Source organism: Clarias gariepinus, chromosome 11 (assembly GCF_024256425.1).
Source record: "Clarias gariepinus isolate MV-2021 ecotype Netherlands chromosome 11, CGAR_prim_01v2, whole genome shotgun sequence".
Taxonomy (NCBI): domain Eukaryota; kingdom Metazoa; phylum Chordata; class Actinopteri; order Siluriformes; family Clariidae; genus Clarias; species Clarias gariepinus.
In genome coordinates, this window is record NC_071110.1 from 1,138,558 (window position 1) to 1,161,176 (window position 22,619).

The 22,619-nt window shown below is 40.5% G+C and overlaps 1 protein-coding gene and 2 pseudogenes across 1 annotated transcript; 1 reads left to right on the forward strand and 2 right to left on the reverse strand.

The window, feature by feature from the left end:
* LOC128533005 (zona pellucida sperm-binding protein 4-like) lies at positions 1-1,817 on the reverse strand (annotated as a pseudogene).
* A 10,014-nt stretch (positions 1,818-11,831) lies between these two features.
* On the reverse strand, positions 11,832-13,642 carry LOC128533000 (zona pellucida sperm-binding protein 4-like; annotated as a pseudogene).
* A 1,693-nt stretch (positions 13,643-15,335) lies between these two features.
* On the forward strand, positions 15,336-22,457 carry slc19a3a (solute carrier family 19 member 3a). The gene is made up of 6 exons (XM_053507661.1): positions 15,336-15,485; positions 16,946-17,594; positions 17,670-17,879; positions 18,001-18,193; positions 18,831-18,972; positions 21,224-22,457. The coding sequence occupies exons 1-6, from the start codon at positions 15,339-15,341 to the stop codon at positions 21,377-21,379; spliced, it is 1,497 nt and encodes a 498-aa protein (XP_053363636.1). The 5' UTR covers positions 15,336-15,338; the 3' UTR covers positions 21,380-22,457.
* Positions 22,458-22,619: the final 162 nt, after the last annotated feature.

The window sequence follows — 22,619 nt, forward strand, 5'->3', positions numbered from 1 at the left end:
GAGTTTGAAAGCAAAAACCTTTTATTTGGCACAATTTTAATTAGAGCTAGGTGTGGAACTCTGGGTAAAGATCACTTCTCCACTAGACACTACTGCCGATTTGTTAGCACGCTCTTCTGCAGAAACATCTCTTCCTAAAAAGAGCAAGATGAACAAAGTCAATAAGCCAGTCAAGTGAAGCAGCAGACAGTTGTACAAGAGTCTACCTACTTCTTCTGGCACACACAGGTTGACAGGAGTCTTGTGCAGATGGAAGACATACAGATGTACTACAGTGGATGAAGACCTGAGAAGGAAGACAAACCTTAGCAATAGAACTCATTTCATGTACAACAGCATAAGCAGAAAGCAAGTCTTTACCGTCTCTTGCACTGGAGTCATGTCAGGGTTTACAAAGGCAAACATCTTCAGGACAAAGCGTCTGTAATGGGTAGGGTATGCAAGTCCAGACGTTCCATTAACTGGGATCAGCTTGGTCAAGTAGTGGTCATCTGTGTATGGACACCTTTGGAATACACAGACAGGTAGTCACTCCCTGGTCAGTCACTGGCCCACACCAAGAAAGGACATGTGAACAACTTACCCATTCAAAAGAAGGTCCCACTGTGGTCCACTGTAGGGGTTAGGGGAAGCAGTCGCCCAGCAGTCTCCCAAAACCAGCACAATATTCGGATCATTTCTTCCCACGATGTAAACCTCAACGAACACTGGTTCCCTCAGAATCTTAGTCACAGGGTAGTCAGTAGCCATGTAGTACGAATTGTAGGCCACTTTTTCTGTTGGGAGGTAGGGCATCAATTCCTGTTGACAGTTTAAATTCAGATCGCACATCAAGATTTTAACAGAAGCTTCTCACCTTCATTACATCCCTTTGTGGCACAGCGGCCATTTCCTAGCCTAATTGCTACTTGGAGTGGTCCAGAAGCAACAAGGGGCATAGGATTGGCAGCAGCAGAAGGCTCAAACGACACAGCTGCAAAGTTGACACCAGCATATCTACACTGGAAGTAAAGCCTGCAAAGAAATCCACAGATCAGTGAAAGCCCCAAAACCATCCCTTACCATGAGTTAGTAAACTTACTCAAAGTGAGTGTCCCTTGTGATTGCTCCTCGGGGTCCAACTCCAACTTCATAGCCAGAGATCATCTTGTTTTCATAGACCACATAACCACCTTGGACCTGGAGAGTGTAGAAAGGACAGTTAACATCAAGACAGACCCCATGAATTTGGAGGGAAGGGGGATATTAACAAACCCTCATTGTTGTTCCACAAGCCGTTACAGGAAACTGGTATATAGCAAAGGCCACATTTGAGTCAACAGGACCACAGGGTGCAGCATTTCCTCCCAGCAAGCTGATGGAATTCAGGCTTATCCTGGGAAGGGTTGTATCTCTTGCCACCACCAAGATAAACTGGCCATCAAGGGTACACTGGACAGTCACTGGCAACACCAAGGAAGAAACAGGAGTCATTTCAGCATTTTAACCAAAGCCAAGTCAGGTAAGATTTAAAACCTACCTTTTCTCCCATAATAGCACTGGCTGCCATCAAAACAGCAGTTAATGGCAGTACATTGAGCAGGCTGAATGCCAGGGAGTCCACAAGGAACCCTTTCAAAACCCTGTACTTGGCATACATTAAACTGGGCAGATGGCTGCACATTGAGCTTCACTGGAAACTTGGAATCTTGAAATGCCATTTTCACATCTTGCACAGAAGCAGTTACACTGCACACATAGTTTAAAGCAAGAAAAAAACCCACAAGGACCAGCCTTACTCCTGAGATTGCCATGATTCCAAAAGTTCACACCCACATTCAAACAGCTAACAACAGTGGCCTTTTATTGTGTCTTTTGTCCCTAATTGGATCTGGAGTCTCCGCCTATTCAATTAGTCAGTAACAGGGTTCCAGCTGTGTGTCATCATCAACTGTGTTAATCACTGCAGTCAAGATTTGTTGGTAATTTTAAGAGGCATTTAAAATAGACGAGTTATGAGTTGTAGTTACTTGTTGCATTATTTGTCTGATAGAGGAGTGGAATGGCAATAGGTGAATGTCTGAAAAAACAAAGGATTATAATGTATGTATATAAATGGTGTAAAATAGTTAAGTAATTCAAAGAATTGTAACCCAGGAGGCCTGAGTGTTCCAGACAGCCTCACAGAACAACTTGTCATTGAAAGTTTAAGTTGTTCAAATTCAAAATTCAAATTCAAATTTTATTTGTCACATACACGGTCATACACAGTACGATATGCAGTGAAATGCTTATACGACCGCCGGTGACCTTAAAAAGAAAATTAAAAAAAACTATATATAAGGAATAAATATTAATAAAAGAAATAACATAAAATACAAAGGAAAATAAATGTAACTCGTAAAATTAACAACTGTACAAATAAGGGCATGTAAAAATAGGAATATGGGGGGGGAAATATATATATAAAATTTGACAAAAAAGTGGCATTGAAATGTCTTAAAGTGTCAGAGTGGCAAAGTGTCATGTGCAATGGCAGGTGTCAGAGTGGCAAAGTGTCATGCGCAATGGCAGGTAAACATGTATTGTATAAAGGGACATGTGCAATGGCTTCAGATATGTAAATATATATTGCATGAATGTGTCCATGATTGTCCAGTCAGTGTCAATGTTTAAAAGACATTAACTCCTGTGTGGTGTGATGTGATTGAGAGACCTTATCGCCTGCGGGAAGAAGCTCCTCCTCAGTCTCTCTGTGTTGGCCTTCAGGGAGCGGAATCGCTTCCCAGACCGCAACAAAGAAAACAGTACATTGTTGGGATGGCTGAGGTCCTTCACAATCTTCCTGGCCTTGGTCCAGCACCGCTTGCTGTAGATCAAGTGCAGGTCAGGGAGCTCGATGCGGATGATGCGCTCAGCTGATCGCACCACCCTCTGTAGAGTTCGTCTGTCCTGCATGGTGCAGTTTCCAAACCAGGTCGTAATGTTTCCTGTCAGGATTCTCTCTATGGTACAGGAGTAGAAATTCCTGAGCACCTTAGAGGGCAGTCTAAAGTCTCTCAAGCATCTGAGGTGGTAGAGACGCTGCCGGGCCTTTTTTACCACGGTGTTGATGTGACAGAACCATGACAGGTCCTGCGTGATGTGAACACCGAGGTATCGGAAGCTGTCCACTCTCTCCACTGGGTTCTCATTGATGATGGGGGTCTGGTAGTTCCTCTCCTGCTTTGTACTAAAGTCCACTATCAGCTGCTTTGTCTTGCTGACGTTCAGGAGGAGATTGTTCCTCTGGCACCAGTTCTCCAGATTTCCAATCTCCTCTAGGTAGGCCGACTCATCATTGTTGGTGATCAGGCCCACCACGACAGTGTCGTCAGCAAACTTGATGATGGCGGTGGAGTTGGTAGTGGCCACGCAGTCGTGGGTGTACAAAGAGTACAGCAGGGGGCTCAGAACACAACCCTGGGGGCTCCAGTGCTGAGAGTGAGTGAGGCTGAGACATGTCTGCCCATCCTTACTGCCTGTGGTCTGCCAGTTAGGAAGTTGGAGATCCACTGGCACATAGATGAGCTAAGTCCCAGGTGCTCCAGCTTGGTGGTGAGTGTGGAGGGAATTATGGTATTAATTGCAGAGCTGTAGTCGATGAAGAGCATTTTCACATAATTCCCTTTCCTAGCGTCCAGGTGAGTGAGTGATGTGTGGAGGAGGTGAGAGATTGCATCATCAGTAGAACGGTTGGGGCGGTATGCAAACTGTAGTGGGTCGAGTGTGTCTGGTAGTGAAGAAATGATGAAGTCTCTGACCAGGCGTTCAAAGCACTTCATCACTACTGAGGTGAGAGCTACAGGGCGATAGTCATTAAGAGAAGCAGGTTGAGGTTTCTTTGGGACAGGAACAATAATGGACTCTTTGTAGCATGTGGGGATCACCGACTGAGATAAAGAGATGTTGAATATCTCAGTGAACACAGGTGCTAGCTGGTCTGCGCAGGCTCTGAGGATACGGCCTGAGATGCCGTCTGGTCCTGCTGCTTTCCTGGTGTTCACTCTCTTGAAGGCTCTCCTCACGTCATGCTCGGTGATGATGAACGCGCTTCCGGCGCTGGCAGTGACTTCCTGTCTTCAGCCGTTAGCATTAGCATCGCTAGCGTCTTTAGCTGCAGCCTCGAAGTGAGCATAGAAAGTGTTCAGCTCGTCTGCCAGAGTCACGTCCGCGTTCGTCACACCGGTTGTTGGTGCTTTATAGTCCGTAATTGTCCTTAATCCCTGCCACAGGCTCCTAGAGTCACTCTGTTGGAGCTGTGACTCTAGTTTCCTCCCATGGCGCTGCTTCGCCTCTTTCACCGCCTTCCGGACGCTGTATAACGCAGCCTTGTATGGTTCCATGTCCCCCGACGCGAGTCCCGTGTTGTAGGCAGCGGTGCGAGATCTCAGAGCATCGTGGATGGTTTTATCCACCTGCGGCTTCTGGTTGGGAAACGTTATGATAGTCTTTTTCTCTACGGTATCGTCTGCTAATTTCCCAATGAATCCCACAACCGCTTCCGTAAACACGCTGACGTCATCATCGGAGCTGTTTCTGAACATGTCCCAGTCTGCGTCATTGAGTGCGTCCTGTAACGCGGCCACCGATTGGTCCGTCCAGCGCGCGACCTCCCTCTGAACCGGAACTTCCTGTTTCAGCCTTTGTTTGTATTTTGGCATGAGGAAGATGGCGGCGTGGTCGGATTTACCAAACGATGGGCGAGATTGTGCCTTGTAGCCGTCCTTGACTGTAGTGTAACAGTGGTCCAGTGTCCTTTCGCCCCTGGTGGGGCAGGTGATGTGCTGATAAAAGTTTGGTCCCGGTGTTGTGTTTGGTGCTGTGTGAGTGCCTCATGCAGCTCGCATAAGGCAGTGTCCGTGTCCGCTTGTGGTGGAATATAAACGGCACTGATTATGACCGATGTGAACTCCCGAGGTAAATAAAAAGGACGACACATGATGGACAGTAGTTCCAGATTTGGTGTGCAGGAGCGTCTGAGAGGAACAACGCTCGCGCTGTTGCACCAGCTGCTGTTCACCATTAAACACACGTCGCCTCCCCTTGACTTCCCCGAGTCCCGTGTCCTGTTCATGCGGTGAACCAAGAAGAACTCGGCCGGCTGGATGGCGTGGTCCGGCACCGCTGGGTTCAGCCATGTCTCGGTAAAGCAGAGGAGATTGCAGTCCCGAATGTCTCTCTGGAACTTTATCCTGGCCCTGAGGTCATCGAGCTTGTTTTCCAGTGACTGGACGTTGGCGAGCAGGATGCTAGGCAGAGGTGTGCGGTGTGCACGGGCTCTCAGCCTGTTCCTGACGCCGGCTCGTTTCCCTCAGGGCCGCCGCTTTGCGTCACGTCCTTTGTTGTCCCTCAGGATCTCACTCAGCCAACTCGGATCCGGAGTTAAAAACGTCGAATTGTGAGTACATTGTATACCAATAGAAACAAGGGTGTCTCTATCATTACTAATGTACTCCATGGTACTCAACTAACTTAAAAAACAAAAACAGAGAAAAGGTGGTGGGAGCAGTCGTGACGGCAGCCGACCTCACCGGCGCCATCTTGGAACTTTTTTGTTCCTCAACAAAGACCGGAGGATATTACCAATTAAAGGTGAATACAGTTGCAATCCAGCCAACTCATTGTTTGTACCCCTACTGTCCGTATTCTAGCATAAGTACGTTTCGAACCCCATCCATCGCCCAATGGATTACAATGTTGTAATACTGGTTATGAAAAAATGGTTGAAATCCAATTTTTGGTCATGTGTCAGGAGCCACTTTTGTTTATTAGGAAGCGTGTGATGCACACAAATTGAGTGATCACATTTGCGCTGTATTTCTAATAAATGGAATAAAGAGTTGAGGTTTTTTTTGCTATCTTCAAAGTAAAAGAAAAGTACCTTAAAAAGGATGAGAAAAGGGTTTAAAGCTTATAAGTAATTTGACGGATACCTGTCGTTGCAGCTGTGGAAATTTCACACTTTAGACGTTAAATATTGATTATTTATTAAAACAAAAACTGATACCATTATAAAACATACTATTAAAATATTGTGTATAACTTGTAAATAAATTGATTAATAATTATAATTAAAGATGTACAGAGATTTAGTTGTATTTTTTTTTTTTCAGATTACTTATGAACAGTCGAGTTACGAATGTCCACACATATGAACGGGCATCGGTTCTACGAACATTCATAGATGCAAACAAGTCACAGAAGTAGCTTGTGTGTATTATAAAAAAAGTAGACACTGCAGTGCGCAAGATACCAATATTTACAATTATATACAATATTTTCAGTGTGTATGTAAATGTATAAAATGTTTAATGTCCGGTATATAAGTCCGGTTATAGTCCATATACACTTTTTCTGTCGAGCCAATGGGTCTTTTTACTCTCTCTTTCTCTCTCTCTCGCTGTGGAATTGTGGGTAATTTTTCATAATGTGCGTTTTTTTTCACTACAGTAGTGTTTGAGGAATGAGGAAGGTGTGTGTGTCTTTGTGTGCACCCGCTTTCTATATAATTATTTGTGGTCACATTCACAAAGATTCTGTATTTAGTCTTTACAGTGAAATCAATAGCACTTCCCTTACTAGACTTGGGTTCCAAGAACAGTTACATTGGGACGCTGAGGAGCCTTAAACTGTCCAAAAGAAATTATGAATGAAACATACTGAAAATCTATATTTTTATATTTTATCTCAGATCAGGCAGGGCTAAAAGTTGTAATATTGAAGAATGCAAATAAAGAATGCATAGTAAGGGCACATTAGGAACTTGAATATAATTGTCAATACTGTATGAATTTATACGGTTTGGATAATGACATAAACACATCTTTAAAACAATTGAACTACAGTATAATGAATTCAGAAATGACCCTTTTTGACCTGGACTTCACCCCCGCCGTGATGTCACTGACACTGTGCTAAAGAGGGCAGGACACTGAGGACAAACAGCAACTATACCCTGCAACACAGAATAAATGCTGAATCTCCACTTTTTATGCACTTTATTAGGAACACCTGCAGATTCATGCAGTTATCTAATCATCTGATCATGTGACTGCTGCACAAACAGCTTAAACACTTCAGTTAACCCTTAGGAGTCTGAGGGTGTTTTGGAGCTCTGAAGAGATTCTGACATGTCCTGACATTTGTGTATTTTTCAGTTACTTATAAACTTATAAATATCTAAAGTCTGATATCATTGTATTCAGCACAAACTGGGCAACAATAATATATGAGCAGCATGTATGTACAAGTTTGTATATTGGAGAAAAAAAATGTTATGCATGATTTTTGAAAACAACAAAAAAACAACTCACTGAAATAAGACCACAAAACACATTCATAACATTTGTGCACAAGACTTTTGTGACCTGGATCTTATAATGTAGAGGTTTTACTTCAAAATGATGTGACAATCACTTTCCTTACTCATTTACAGAAAACAATACATTCATTTAAATTTTCTAAGACACTTTTTGTTTAGAAAGGCAGTATGCGAGGAGGCGTGAATGATCATGAATAATGCTGTAATTCACGCCAGAGAAGACAAAGAACCGCATAATGAGCTGTATAATTACCCCTTTCATGTGAAAGTGTTACACATAGGAAAGTGTTACAAGAAAATAATTAGAAGACAGAAACATATTACTTTGTTTGTGGTTTATTTAGAATAACTTAAGATTCACTTGCAAAAATTCCAGAAACAGTTCCAAATAAATAAAAAGTGCAAACAACATTCATGGTAAAATGGTGCAAACCTGATGTGGTGTCCTGATGTGAGGTGCTGGTAAAGGCAAGGGTGATGCAGACACATTCCTAAAAACAAATAAATAAATAAAAAAGTTAGCCTATACTGTTCATAGTAAATGGATGTGCAATTAATAGGTATGGACGCTTAATAGGTATGAAGTGTATACATTTTGTGCCCCTCTGTGTCTGTTGATGGACAATAGACTAGACAAGTCTAGTGCATCTTAAACATTTACACCTGAGGCATTAGCAAACACCATCCACCTGACATGCTTTACACACATATTTAACACATTCTAAACAGGTATTTGTAAATACAAGCTTAACAAAAGGCATTATGAACATTTACACCACAGAAATATTCATAAACATTCATAAATTCATTATGTCTCTTAGCTACATAAGGCAGTATTTAGCTAACTGGAGCTAGCTTGTTTGTGCTAAATAAAATTATTGATAGCAGTGTTATAAGCTAACCAAAACGGATCCAAATACATATTAGCAACCATAATCTAAAGCTATTTAAAACGAGGTGAAATACATTAGAACATTTATAAACATCTGTAAACTCCATAAGACATTAGCTTAGCCACCGGGAAATAACATGTTTGCTACATAAGGCAGCCTGTTAGCAGTGTTATCTACATGCTACACTAAACTATATAAATGGCATTAGGAGCCAATGTGTCACACAAGCTGACAAGAGCTAGCTGAAGTGAGGAACATATTTACTAATATTAGTTTAATATTATCAGAACAAGAGTTATATAAGACTTAATAACTTACCCAGTGTCACAGCAGCTTGCTTCAATGTCCTCTGCTGGATCTGTTCTTTCCTCAAAATGCTCTCGTTCTCCATCACACGGTCTTCTCCTGAGGTAAATGTAAACTCCTCCTCACTGCCCAAAATCATCTGAAGAGTTTCCTCTGCTGTACAGCGCGTGCCATCTTCCAAACGTGCAGAAAACTCACTGAATCCGAGTGTTTTTTAGCCGGTCTGTGTGTGTTTTCGTGCCGTTGCCCGGGGGGCGTGGCCTCGTATGTAGATTACCCCGGGACTGTTTTCCGTGTGAATGGCGTGTGGGCGTGTCCTGCCGCGGGTCATTAGCAGATAATGAAGTGCAACAGAAATTCTGTGCCTCTCCTTGGTTTTATACGGATTATATAAACTGAGAATATTTGTTTTCAATGTGAATTGCATCATTTGAAAGTAGACCCTTTAAGCTTTCTATAGATATATTTCTCATGTCTGTCTGTGCAGTATTCGCGGAGTTTCAGTTCATTTTAGTGACGTGTTTCAAAAAGATTTTCGCGGAGACAGAGACGGCTGAAAGCGCACCCTGTTTATTTTCTTTATTTTACAAAAGCACATTGTTTTGTGGTTATTGTAAGTATACATGAAAAAAAGTAGACCCTTTACAGATTCAAATGATGTACTACACTAATGTGTATGATTAATCATGACGGAGCATTTTAAACTCTTTTCACGGTTATCAGAAAAAAATGCTTTTTTTCCGCCGGCGGCAAGTCAGACTCCTAAGGGTTAATGTTCACATCAGTCACCAGAATGAGGATAAAGTCTGATCTCTGTGGTTTTACCTCGGGATGGTGTGAGTACTTCAGGACCTGCTGGTCTCCTGCCGGGATTTTCACACACACACACAAACAATCTAAAAAAATGTCTGTTAAAAAAAAAATAAGAATGGTGCTATAATAAATATATACAGTGCCTTGCAAAAGTATTCACACCCCTTAAAACATTTCACATTTTATCACACTACAACCACAAACAAATGTATTTTATTGGGATTTTCAGTGACACATTTTGGGCTGTTAATATTCAATTCAATTCAATTTTATTTGTATAGCGCTTTTAACGATTTACATCATCACAAAGCAGCTTTACACAATCAAAAGAATTAAGTTTGTATGAAATGTAAATGTGTATGAATCAAAATTATATGATTGTCCCTGATGAGCAAGCCTAGGACGACGACGACAGTGGCAAGGAAAAACTCCCTGAGATGGTAATAGGAAGAAACCTTGAGAGGAACCAGACTCAACAGGGAACCCATGCTCATCTGGGTGATAACAGATAGCAGGGATTGATCTGCATAATAATATGCGAGACTGGAAGTTCAGTATAAGAGGAGATGTGTAAGATTAAAGTCCAGTTTGTTCCTGGAGGCTCAGGTAGACTATGAGAAATTCCAAATTCCAGAGTTAATACCAGTCTATTATGGGTTAAATCATGACCACAGACGACTGGAGTATTGTTCCTGATGTGTATCCCTTCATTTCCACAAGTACACTAATTCTTGGATATAAGTTATGATTTTTATTTCTCTCATATGTTTAGTAACAGAGTGGAAGCCTTTATCCTGCAAATGAAGGGGGCGTGGCTTTTGGACAGATTTTTGTACTGTATATCTGAGGGCCTGAAGTTCAACTGAGAAAGTTTGAGAGTTGTGCGAGCTTGGCTTTTAATTTTTATTGTTTTGTGTTGAATGTGAGGCCGAAAGCTTGTGTTTTTTCCTGCAACAGCAAGTGCTTAGCTAGAAGTTTTAAACAAAAATTTACAAAGACCCAAAAAAGTGTGTTTTAGTAATTTAATTAATATAGGGACCACAAATTCTGTAGACACTGAAGACACAGCCAGCACCTCTGATCTGAACCTAGGACTGGGAAATATTAGATCTCTTACATTTAAAGTAATGAAACTATCACTGATCAGGGGTTTGATATACTGTGTTTAACAAAAAACTGGTTAAAAAGAACAAGTATGCAGTTTTAAATAAAGCTAGTCCTCCTGGATACGGCTACATTCACCAGCCTCACCTAACTGCTAGAGGAGGAGGCGTCGCAGTTATTTACAACGATAATCTGACTAATGCATTTGAAGTTCTCTGTAGTAAAGAAGTGTAGCTACAAATATTAAGTATACTTAGTCATTCCCACCGTCATTTACAGATTGACCAGGGCCGTATTCTAAATTTCTCCTCAAACCTGGTCATTTCTGTAGACAAAGTATTAATTGCTGAAGGCTTTAATATTCATTTTAAAAATCCGGAAGACCTGAGAACAGCATTCACGGCCATACTGGACTCAGTAAATCAGTGTAGTAGGACCCACTCAAAGCAGGTCACTTTAGATTTAATATACTTTAAATTAAATATAATTACAATCCTCTTAATTAAAATATACTACCACAGTAAACATACCATGCTTAGCTTAATCCATAATCACCCAGTTATCAACTATGGGTCACGTCTGAACCTACAGAACTTAATCATGTGACTGAATATTTAGGGTCATTGTTACACCTTAAATAATTGTAGCAGTTAAAAGAAATTTGCTCCCTGGTATGACCAATTATTATTTTTTAAGTTATATAAATGGGCATCAAAATAAGTTAGTGTCTTAAACGCATAGAACATTTGAAACTAAAAAAAAAAAAAAAAAAAACCTGTTAGTGCTGCTAGCTTGGTATCTCTCGAGTAAAATTAATTAGGAAGAATAAGCCCACCATGGGTAATAGGACAGAACTTCAGCCTCATTTGTGCATTAGAATTGGCTGCTACTGTGTGAGAAGTTGACACTTGGTTACCACGCTAACAGACCTAGAGCCACTATGATGCTAATGATAAACAGCACCTGTATTTGTCACTTTCTGCATATACCCAAGGAGGTTTACAAGATTACTGTACATAAATGCACCATTATAGTTTCCACAACACAGGTCAACCACAGGAGAGGGTTCCTCTGCCATTTCAGCATGGGATGACTACTCTTGATTATCAGAATTGCATAACCAGGGTGTTGGCCTATAGCTTAAGCCACATACCTTTGGGCCTTGTCAAAAGACTTAACGGTTGTCCGTTACCATTAACTAGCAAAAATGGTGCTAACAAGAACAAATACTGTACCCAGCCTCCAAATCCCATTAGAGAATAGTAAGAAAGTCATGTTTAAACATACTAGTTATATGCAGTTTAATGGAAAACACCCATGATTATAACCTGGTCATACCCAGGAGACACTTCACAACACAACTGAAACAGCTAAAGAGTTTGAAAGCAAAAACCTTTTATTTATCACAATTTTAATCAGAGCTAGGTGTGGAACTCTGGGTAAAGATCACTTCTCCACTAGACACTACTGCCGATTTGTTAGCACGCTCTTCTGCGGAAACATCTCTTCCTAAAAAGAAGATGAACAAAGTCAATAAGCCAGTCAAGTGAAGCAGCAGACAGTTGTACAAGAGTCTACCTACTTCTTCTGGCACACACAGGCTGACAGGAGTCTCGTGCAGATGGAAGACATACAGATGTACTGCAGTGGATGAAGACCTGAGAAGGAAGACAAACCTTAGCAATAGAACTCATTTCATGTACAACAGCACAAGCAGAAAGCAAGTCCTCACCGTCTCTTGCACTGGAGTCATGTCAGGATTCACAAAGGCAAACATCTTCAGGACAAAGCGTCTGTAATGGGTAGGGTATGCAAGTCCAGATGTTCCATTAACTGGGATCAGCTTGGTCAAGTAGTGGTCATCTGTGTATGGACACCTTTGGAATACACAGACAGGTAGTCACTCCCTGGTCAGTCACTGGCCCACACCAAGAAAGGACATGTGAACAACTTACCCATTCAAAAGAAGGTCCCATTGTGGTCCACTGTAGGGGTTAGGGGAAGCAGTCGCCCAGCAGTCTCCCAAAACCAGCACAATATTCGGATCGTTTCTTCCCACGATGTAAACCTCAACGAACACTGGTTCCCTCAGAATCTTAGTCACAGGGTAGTCAGTAGCCATGTAGTACGAGTTGTAGGCCACTTTTTCTGTTGGGAGGTAGGGCATCAATTCCTGTTGACAGTTTAAATTCAGATTGCACATCAAGATTTAAACAGAAGCTTCTCACCTTCATTACATCCCTTTGTGGCACAGCGGCCATTTCCTAGCCTTATTGCTACTTGGAGTGGTCCAGAAGCAACAAGGGGCATAGGATTGGCAGCAGCAGAAGGCTCAAACGACACAGCTGCAAAGTTGACACCAGCATATCTACACTGGAAGTAAAGCCTGCAAAGGAAGCCACAGATCAGTGAAAGCCCCAAAACGATCCCCTACCATAAGTTAGTAAACTTACTCAAAGTGAGTGTCCCTTGTGATTGCTCCTCGGGGTCCAACTCCAACTTCATAGCCAGAGATCATCTTGTTTTCATAGACCACATAACCACCTTGGACCTGGACAGAGTAGGTAGGACCATAAACATCAAGACAGACCTCATGAATTTGGCGGGAAGGGGGATATTAACAAACCCTCAATGTTGTTCCACAAGCCGTTACAGGAAACTGGTATATAGCAAAGGCCACATTTGAGTCAACAGGACCACAGGGTGCAGCATTTCCTCCCAGCAAGTTGATAGAATTCAGGCTTATCCTGGGAAGGGTTGTATCTCTTGCCACCACCAAGATAAACTGGCCATCAAGAGTACACTGGACAGTCACTGGTTAAGGAAGAAACAGGAGTCAGTTTGGCATTTTAACCAAAGCCAAGTCAGGTAAGATATAAAACCTACCTTTTCTCCCATAATAGCACTGGCTGCCATCAAAACAGCAGTTAATGGCAGTACATTGAGCAGCCTGAATGCCAGGGAGTCCACAAGGAACCCTTTCAAACCCCTGTACTTGGCATACATTAAACTGGGCAGATGGCTGCACATTGAGCTTCACTGGAAACTTAGAATCTTGAAATGCCATTTTCACATCTTGTACAGAAGCAGGTACACTGCACACATAGTTTAAAGCAAGAAAAACTCCCACAAGGACCAGCCTTACTCCTGAGATCACCATGATTCCCGAAGTTCACACCCACATTCAAACAGCTAGCAACAGTGGCCTTTTATTGTGTCTTTTGTCCCTAATTGTCTCCGCCTATTTAATTAGTCAGTAACAGGGTTCCAGCTGTGTGTCATCATCAACTGTGTTAATCACTGCAGTCAAGATTTGTTGGTAATTTTAAAAGGCATTTAAAATAGACGAGTTATTTGTTTTACTTATTTGTTGCATTAATTGTCTGAGAGAGGAGTGGAATGGTAATAGGTGCAAGTTTGAGCCATTTGAATAAAACTAATGTATGTATATAAACTTGTCTAAAATAGTCAAATCATTGAAAGCATTGTAAAAAAAAATTGCATAAACTGAAGCAATATTTTGTGATAACCACTTCACATTTTATTAAAAAGTGATTTGGATTTTAAATAGTTACTGCAGACTAATTTATTTATTTATTATTAATCAATATCCAGATACCAAATAATGAAGTGTTTGTTCAACACTTATATTACTGTTGTTTTATATAAATATATGAGTGCTGCTTGTTGCTTTTATTTTGAAGTAAAAGCTCAGTTTCCTTGTAGTGTATCAGTGTCACTACAATCACAAATAGGAAATGAAAAAAAAGTCCTTAACAGCAAACTACAAGGCAGGCAATTAAACCACCCATAATATATTGCCATGTTATCTATGTTTTAATGTACTAATATTAAAAATAATATTTTTCCTCCAGTATGTGACTATAAGTAAATATGTGCACATGCCTTCATCTAACAGAAGTGTAAAGCATTTGCAACTGTAAGGGTGTAATGTCATAGTTGGTTTATTTCTCCCCAAGCTGTGGTGTCTTTTCCCCTTTACTTTTATTCACCTGAACTGAGGGACCTTTCAGCCTTTAAACTTCTAAGCAAGATGAGGGTGTATTTACTTAGTGGGAAGTTCCCTCATGCTTGCAATGGACCCTTCAAACCATAATCAGGGTTTCTTTTGTAAAGCTCAAGGTCATTAACGAGAACAGTTTTATTATGCCTGAGTCAAACTATGTGTTCTTCTAACCAAGATAAGGGTACTTTCACCCAGTGCCTTGTTGCACATCACAAAATAACTGCAGTTTTATCCAAAATCATATAATTATGGGTTATTGCATTTATGTATGAGCGTAAGATTGTTGTTCTATAGTGGAGACGAAAACTTGACACAGCAGGAATTTATATTGATGTGTGTACTTGTGAGAGATCCGTATACTGTAGATAATGCCCAAGGTTGAGATAGGGGAAAAACATGAGCAAGGACTGAACATCACTACCCAAGGAACCACCGTCACAAGTCATCGAGTAAACAACGTCACATTAAATTCATCTTAAAATTAATAAATCATAAATCTTTTAACAAGCAATCATGTAAAAATATAATGAATCTAGGAAATTCTTTTCATGAAGCTTTCTTCATTATGGGTACTTCTCCCAAACTCTTGACGTACTTCTGATTTGTAATAAAACATTGATGACATCAATTTATAAATTGTGCCTTCGCTTATCTTAGAAGGAATTAAGGACGTGTGTGTGTGTGTGTGTGTGTGTGTGTGTGTACAGACCTTTGACCCAGTTGCTCATTGACAGATTGTTAAAGTATGCATGTCCAAAGACACACACACACACACATACACCCGCACATACAATGATGAGGATAGAAGCCCACTGCTGTTAGAACTAAGGAGCCCTAAGGAAGTGTGTGCAGTATGGATTTATTTAGGAGATGGAGGACGGGTTGGTGTTTTCCCACGACGCTGTTGTGTTTGTATGGATTTTTCAGTTCAGTCAAACCTCTCGAACCATTTCTCATCAGCTACATGACCGGTCCTGATAAAAACCTTACCATCGAGCAGGTACATCACAACTTGAGATCAGGTTCATGTCGCTTGTGTGTATCAGTTATGCAGAGAAAATGTAAAGGAACGCAAGACAGCGTACACATATGTAGATACTGTACATGCATGGCACAGGTGGTGTGTGAGTTGAGTCTGTTTGCCCTGGCAATGTTTTAATGCAGTGCTATGGTGTTTATAATGCTTCCCAGCATCAGACAGAGCACACTGGCTGTGTGACATTTCTTTCCAAAGATCTGTGAGACACTTCAAAATCACAGTTTTCCTACGTGATATTCTTGTTGTCCATGAGCAACTGCGATTAGGAGATATAGATGGATTTTCATGTCAAACCAATTTCTCTTTCATTCATTTACATGGAATTCACTCTTTGTGTTTTTGTGAATTGTGGATGTTACGTTGTTAAATATGTTTCTCTGCAAAAGTCTTGACCCCCCTCACTTTTTTATATATTGCTTCCAAAGACTTCCAGACTTTTTTGTATATTTAATGTAGTTTTAAGGAATAGCTCTTCAGGCTTCCTAAAAAACCTTTTTGGCTCTTATTCTATTTTGGCAATTTTTTGACTCCCATTTTTAGTCTAGTTCCTGTACCTAAACAGTGATTTTTTTTCCCCATTGGTATAGACTGGCAGACTTTATGGCAACTCAAAATTCTATGTCGCCGAACGCAAATCAGGAGTTTAAGAAAATAAGTGTTCTTGATACTTTTGTACTTTTGATACTTTTGTAAATCTGCCAGAAATACTTACGATTAAAAAGAGAAAGTTGTATTACTGTCAAAAGAAAAAGCATGTTTAATATAAAGTGTTTTTCATTGTGTAAAGGTGCTGAGAATATGCAGAATAGTTAAGATTATTTTAAAATAATACTTAGTATTAGAAATAATATTTAGCTTTTGTGCATAAGAAAATATTCCGGAGAAATTGTGTTATAGAGTGAATAAGGGAATTAGGAACCACAGGATGATTGAAGGCTCAGGACCAGTATGAGGTTACGGACATGATTTTGACCAATCGTGACACATGAGGAAAATGTATGAACTAGCCCAAAGCTAATATGGGAGAGAAGGGTGAGGATCAGAGACCACTGTAGGGGACAGGGGTCAATGCCACAGACTGAAAGAGCTGATAAGCATTAAGGTGCTGAGAAGGGTTAATATGGAGAGGAAAAGACAATTAGAAATATGTATAGGGTACAGGGATCAGGGTTGTGGACCAACACCAGGACCAAGAGACGCATACAGGGATTGATAGAACTGGTAGGATCAGGGATAAAGTTTAACATTACATAACCAAACCCAAGGTTCAACGAAGAACGAGAGAAAATACGAGCTTGGATCAGAAATGTAGAATGTAAAAATGTTTATGATGAATTGCTGAAGGTAATTGCAGTGTGGGTTGAGAGTGCTATTTAGTTAATTGGTATTAATCCTAAACCTCTTTAATTCCTCTCAATCAGGTGGCCAATCAGATTTTCCCAGTGTGGACATACTCGTACCTGGCTATGCTACTTCCTGTGTTCCTGCTCACAGACTGGCTGCGCTACAAACCTGTGATCATGGTCCAGTGCCTCGCCCTTTTCTCAACCAACGTGATGCTGCTATGGTTAGAGAGCGTAGGGGGGATGCAAGCGATGCAGTTCACCTACAGTGTGGTCACAGCGTGTGAGGTGGCGTACTTCTCCTACATTTACAGTGTAGTGGATCTACAGTACTACCTAAAAGCCACGTCGTTCTGTCGCGCCGCTCAGCTCATCGGCTACACTTTCGGTTCTGTTGCCGGACAAATCCTGCTATCCTTTAAATTAATGTCATACTACTACATACTGGTGTTCACGCTAGTCCTCATCTCCATTTCTTTCATTATCTCAATCCTTCTTCCAATGCCCAGAACCAGCATGTTCTTCCACCAGAATAAAAGGAATGACAAAGGAGGAGATATGAATCAAGTGAAAGACTGCAACGAGAAAGAAAAGACTGTAGAAACAGAAAAAGGCAAAACAGACTGTAATGATCATAGTGAAGAGTTTATGGAAGATAAGCAGCAGGACTTGGAGATAGCTCAGGAAGAGATCCTGGTAGGATCTGGAGCAGACGCAGAGAAAGCAGGTGAGACAAGAAGAGGGTTGAGGAACTTGTTAAGCATAATGGTGTTCACACACTGATCTCCTACATCTCTTGTAGGTTGTTGTGAAACCATTCGGCAACTCTGGATGGATTTTCTTCGTTGTTTCTCCTCTAAGGAGATGCTGATCTGGTCCGTGTGGTGGGCGATGGCAACCTGCGGCTACAACCAGACTGTAAACTACGTTCAAGCGCTGTGGGAAACCGTGGAGCCGAGCAAGAATGACACCCTCTTCAACGGAGGAGTAGAGGCTGTTTCCAACCTGTTCGGTGAGCATCAGGGTTCTGTTCTCACACGTACTGTATGACTCCCAGGAGTAGGAACGTGGACATGAAGCTCTGTCAGTTAACTAACTTTCAAGTCATGCTAAATATCTTATGTTTTGTTCAGGTGCAGCTTCAGCATACGGTGTTGGGTTTAGCCGTGTTAACTGGTCTCACTGGGGTGAACTGGCTCTCGGCTCTCTCTCCGCCCTCAGCAGTGCTGCGCTCTACATAATGGTTTTCATTTCCAACATCTGGATCTGTTATGGTGGCTACATCATCTTTAAGAGTCTCTATATGCTGCTCATTACCATTGCCATGTAAGAGACTTAGTGGTTAATATTTTCAACTCACACCCACAGGGTTGAGGGTTCGAATCTTGTTTCTAGTGTGTGTGTATGTGTGTGTGTGTGTGCAAAAGCACAAAAGCACAACGACAACTCATCCAGGAGCTCATAAAAGACCTGCAAAAGTCACTGCTGACTGAAAAAGACCACAAAGGCATGTCTCACATTTTCTTAAAAACATCCTGATTAGACTTTTGGGGAAATATTGTGTGATGATGAGGCAAAATTTTTTACTTTGTGTCTCTGTGTGTGTGTCCTGTTACACCTGGCGTAAAAACTAACACAACATTTCATAAAAAGAACATCATACCAACAATCACACATGGTGGTGGTAGTGTGATGGTCTGGGGCTGTTTTGCAGCTTCAGGACCTGAATGACTTGTCATAATTGATGGAAGCATGAATTCTGCACTTTACCAGAAAGTTCTGAAGGAGAATGTCCTGGCATTAGTTTATGACCTCAAGCTCAAGCACACTTGGGTTATGCAGCAGGACAAATCACTTATTTACTTGTTACAAATGCAAAAAAAAAAAAAATCATGGAAGGGGCAAATATTTTTCACAGAACGGTAATGTTTGTATACGTTTTGTGTGTGTTTGTGTGTGTCAGGTTTCGGATTGCTGCCGGTTTATCCGTAGAGCGCTATGCACTCGTTTTTGGAGTCAATACCTTCGTTGCACTTGTTCTCCAGACGATCCTCACATCCATTGTCGTGGACAGCAGGGGACTCGGACTGGACATCATAACACAGGTGCGTTTATTGAAAAGGTTAAATACAAACCAAAATAAAATTAATGCAAAGTATGAACTATTTAGATAGCTGAGGTAAGTAAGGAATGGATAGAATCAGTAAGTGGAGAACTTTGCAGAACATGCGGTAGGTTTCTCTGAGTGGTTTAGGAAACATCAGTATCTAGGACCATGAATAACTGGTATGGTGGAAATTCAGAGCCAGAGCCAGAAGGCACTAACAAACACGTGAATGTGCTGAAGTTTATATTTTATCAAATCCACAAACGTTTATGAGTCCAGGTGACCACTCCTACCTTCCCTCACCTTATCACCTGTACCTGTACAACCCCTTACAGTGCAAAAATCCATAAAGTAGAGAATAAAAAAAATAAGATTTCTAGCATCTGATTAGAAATAAACAGTAAATCTTCCAAATACAAAGTCATATTCCTGCACTATATACAGTACAGCAAGCTGTTCTTCATCATCAGTCTTCTTCAATATCCCATAATAGCTGTTTTTCACATATGACCCAGAGGGACTGATATGCAGCTGTGAGGAACTTATGACGAGTTAACAGAAGTAATCTCATACTGTGCTCACTGTCACGAAGCTGAACTTCGGCCTCTGTGGTAAATCAGAATGAGGTGTACTTCAGAGGATCCATCCTGAGAACTTCATTTCAGTTTAATGCTGCAAACTAAACTCTTCATCAAACCAACAACCTTTAACTGATTATGGCACTAGAAGATTCCAAGATGTGGACAGATATCGGGCCAGCAAAGAGCAGTGGGAACCATGGGAAAGGATTTCTTGAGGTACTTAACAGTTAATAAAACCAGACAAGCAGTGCATCTTCTCATAACTACCAGCAGACCTTAGATTCCAAAAATGGAGGCGATTAACGTACACAGAAACCAGAAAGATTCAATTTGAGGGGTAAAATTTTCCCACAAAGAGAAAGGCTTTGTTCCATAGGTCTTATCAGACCCCTTTGAAGCTACTCACATGCAGTACTACCTGTATGACTGTGTGACCCAATCCAACCACATTTTGAAACACCTTAGATGTTACAGTATATATGTAGGGTATATACTGCTAATATGGCTATGATGATCTGATACCATATGACTGCAATCACTCCCATAGTTTTAGAACTGAAATTGCCATGAACAGTTTAGTACCCAAATGTCCTTCAGTGAACCTCTGTAAAGTTTTAAAGCAGGGCTACTGGATTAAAATGTAAGACGATCCGGTAAATAAAGGTTTCTTTGAGCTGAGGTCCAATTTAAAATTCCCACAGCATTTAAATAATCTTTATTGCCAGTTTGAACTTTGACAGCTGTGTATATTTTCTTGTATCTGCGTGGAATACGAACATCAATGTTTGTATCTGGTAATATTTACTCTGGTTGCTCCGTCACACTGAGCTCTCTATTCAGGTTTTGTATATGCCCTCACCTCAAGGTAAAAAAGTGCTATATCAATGGTATATTAGTTATTCTTATTCATCAGGAAAACATCAGGGTCCTGATCGATTTGTCACTTGGCCCAGATCCGCACCGCCATTTAGTGTTGCCTGTTTTAAAATACCAAGATGAATAAACAAATCGCTCTGTCTGTCCGCTGTGTTTCAATAAGCACACACACATGCTGGGTGTCAGAATGTTCTCTGTTTATTAACAGCAAAAGACAAAGTTTTTATATTTTTGGGCAAAAACATAGAATCATGTACATAAACATTTAAATAAAAAAACATTAAAGATGAACACTGAAGACTGAAGATGAACTAGGAAGTGTTAGTTCAAGGAAGGGACAGAGAGAGAAAGATAAAGCGAAATCATCATCATAGAACACCATCATTTAACTTATTAGGGATGAACTGATAGCAATTGATCTTTTCATTTCATTTTTATTTTAAATTCATGTATTTCTTCCCTTTATTTCTGTAAATCTGCTTTTTAACAATGTCCATAATTAAAAGCATAAAATAAAATGAAATTAAATCAGTCTGTAATGTCACTGCTTAAAGACTCCAACAAAGTCCATATTTTAAGATGGCGTTTAATAAGGAAACTGTTCTATTTTCTCCTACCTGAGCTCCGAGTCCTTACTGTTCAGCAGTTAAGCATACACGCTGGTTGGAGCGATTACTTTAAATCAGAAATCATAGAGAAGACGCTTCCTCAGAGCTGTTCTCATGTTGCAGTGAAGCTGAGATAACTGTATTAATCTAATAACTATCTCACTGTGTTGTTTCTGTTTTACAGTTTATAATTTACGGCTCCTATTTCTGCCTTATTGCTCTGATCTTCTTCACCAGAGGAGTGTACACACTGTACCTGCAGAGGACAAAGCAGAGAGCAACAGATCCAGACACACACAGTGATGGAGAACATGCATACACACATTCAGTCAAACTCTAAACGCTGCAGTTCCTCAGTGATGCGGATCTGAGGGATAAGCAGTGTGAATGCATTTTCTCATTAAAATAATTATTGTTGAAGGATATTTAGCCATTTCTTGAAAACCACCTAAAGACCGTTATGAATCTATATACATTTCCTGATTTGATTTGCGATCACACAGAGGTAGAGCGAGACTTTTGCAGCTCTGGTTTCACTTGCTGTACTTGCAGCAAGGTTTAATTAGGCTTAATTACCTTTATTTTAAAGAGCGAAGATAAACTTTTATTGGAAAGTCTTCTAAATGAAGCACTTATTTTCAGTAACATTATAGTTACATTTTTTTATTCAATTAGTCCTTATTTGTATAGCGCGTTTAACAATGATCATTGTCGCAAAGCAGCTTTGCATCCTCATTTGGGTGATAACAGATAGCAGGGATTTATCTGCGGTCATACTGTAGTGTGTGTCAGGAGGCTGGAATTTCAGCTGTATAGTAAAGGTCACCATAGAGAGCAACAATCCGCTTGCTTGTATTGTATTGTATTGTATCATACAGTACTGTATGTCCCCTTCATACTGTACGTTCAGAGAGCAAGTCCAATTTGTTTGTAAGTCCAACAAACATTGTTTAGGTACTAGGACGCTATACCAATTGTCTATACACAGAATATTATTTAAAAAAAGAACAAGAAAAAATGAAAAGAATAAGCAATGTCTACCATCTTTTCCCCTCGCTCCATTCTCTTAATTATTTTCACTTTTGTCTCCATCGTTATTGCTTGGTGCTTCTTAGGAGTATCAGCTTAATCGCCTGCTTTTGTACATCCTGGGCTTGTACTGCCCTTGCAGAGGCAGATGTGTGATCTAACTTTTGTGATTGAACATGCATATTTCTTTAAAACTTTACAATTCAAATGTTCGTCTGTAGGGGACGTAATGTATTTTATCGTATTGTATTGTATTTTCTTGTATAGTGTTGCTGCCTTCCCCTAGTGTTAAGTGACAGGTGTTGCATTATTATTTCTTACCTATTAATGATTTTATTAAAATAATAGGGCATGTAGGTATTTATACACCATGTACAGTATAAAGCACTTATCTGCTCATGGTCATAAATATCAAAATATTTCCAATGGAAACCTTGGGTTGGTTCTTAATTATGCATAGTACCAGGCACAAACACGCCACACCGCCAGATCTACAGATTATTAGAATAAGTGGGTGGATTCGCAGTGGTATATTTATTGATTAATTAATT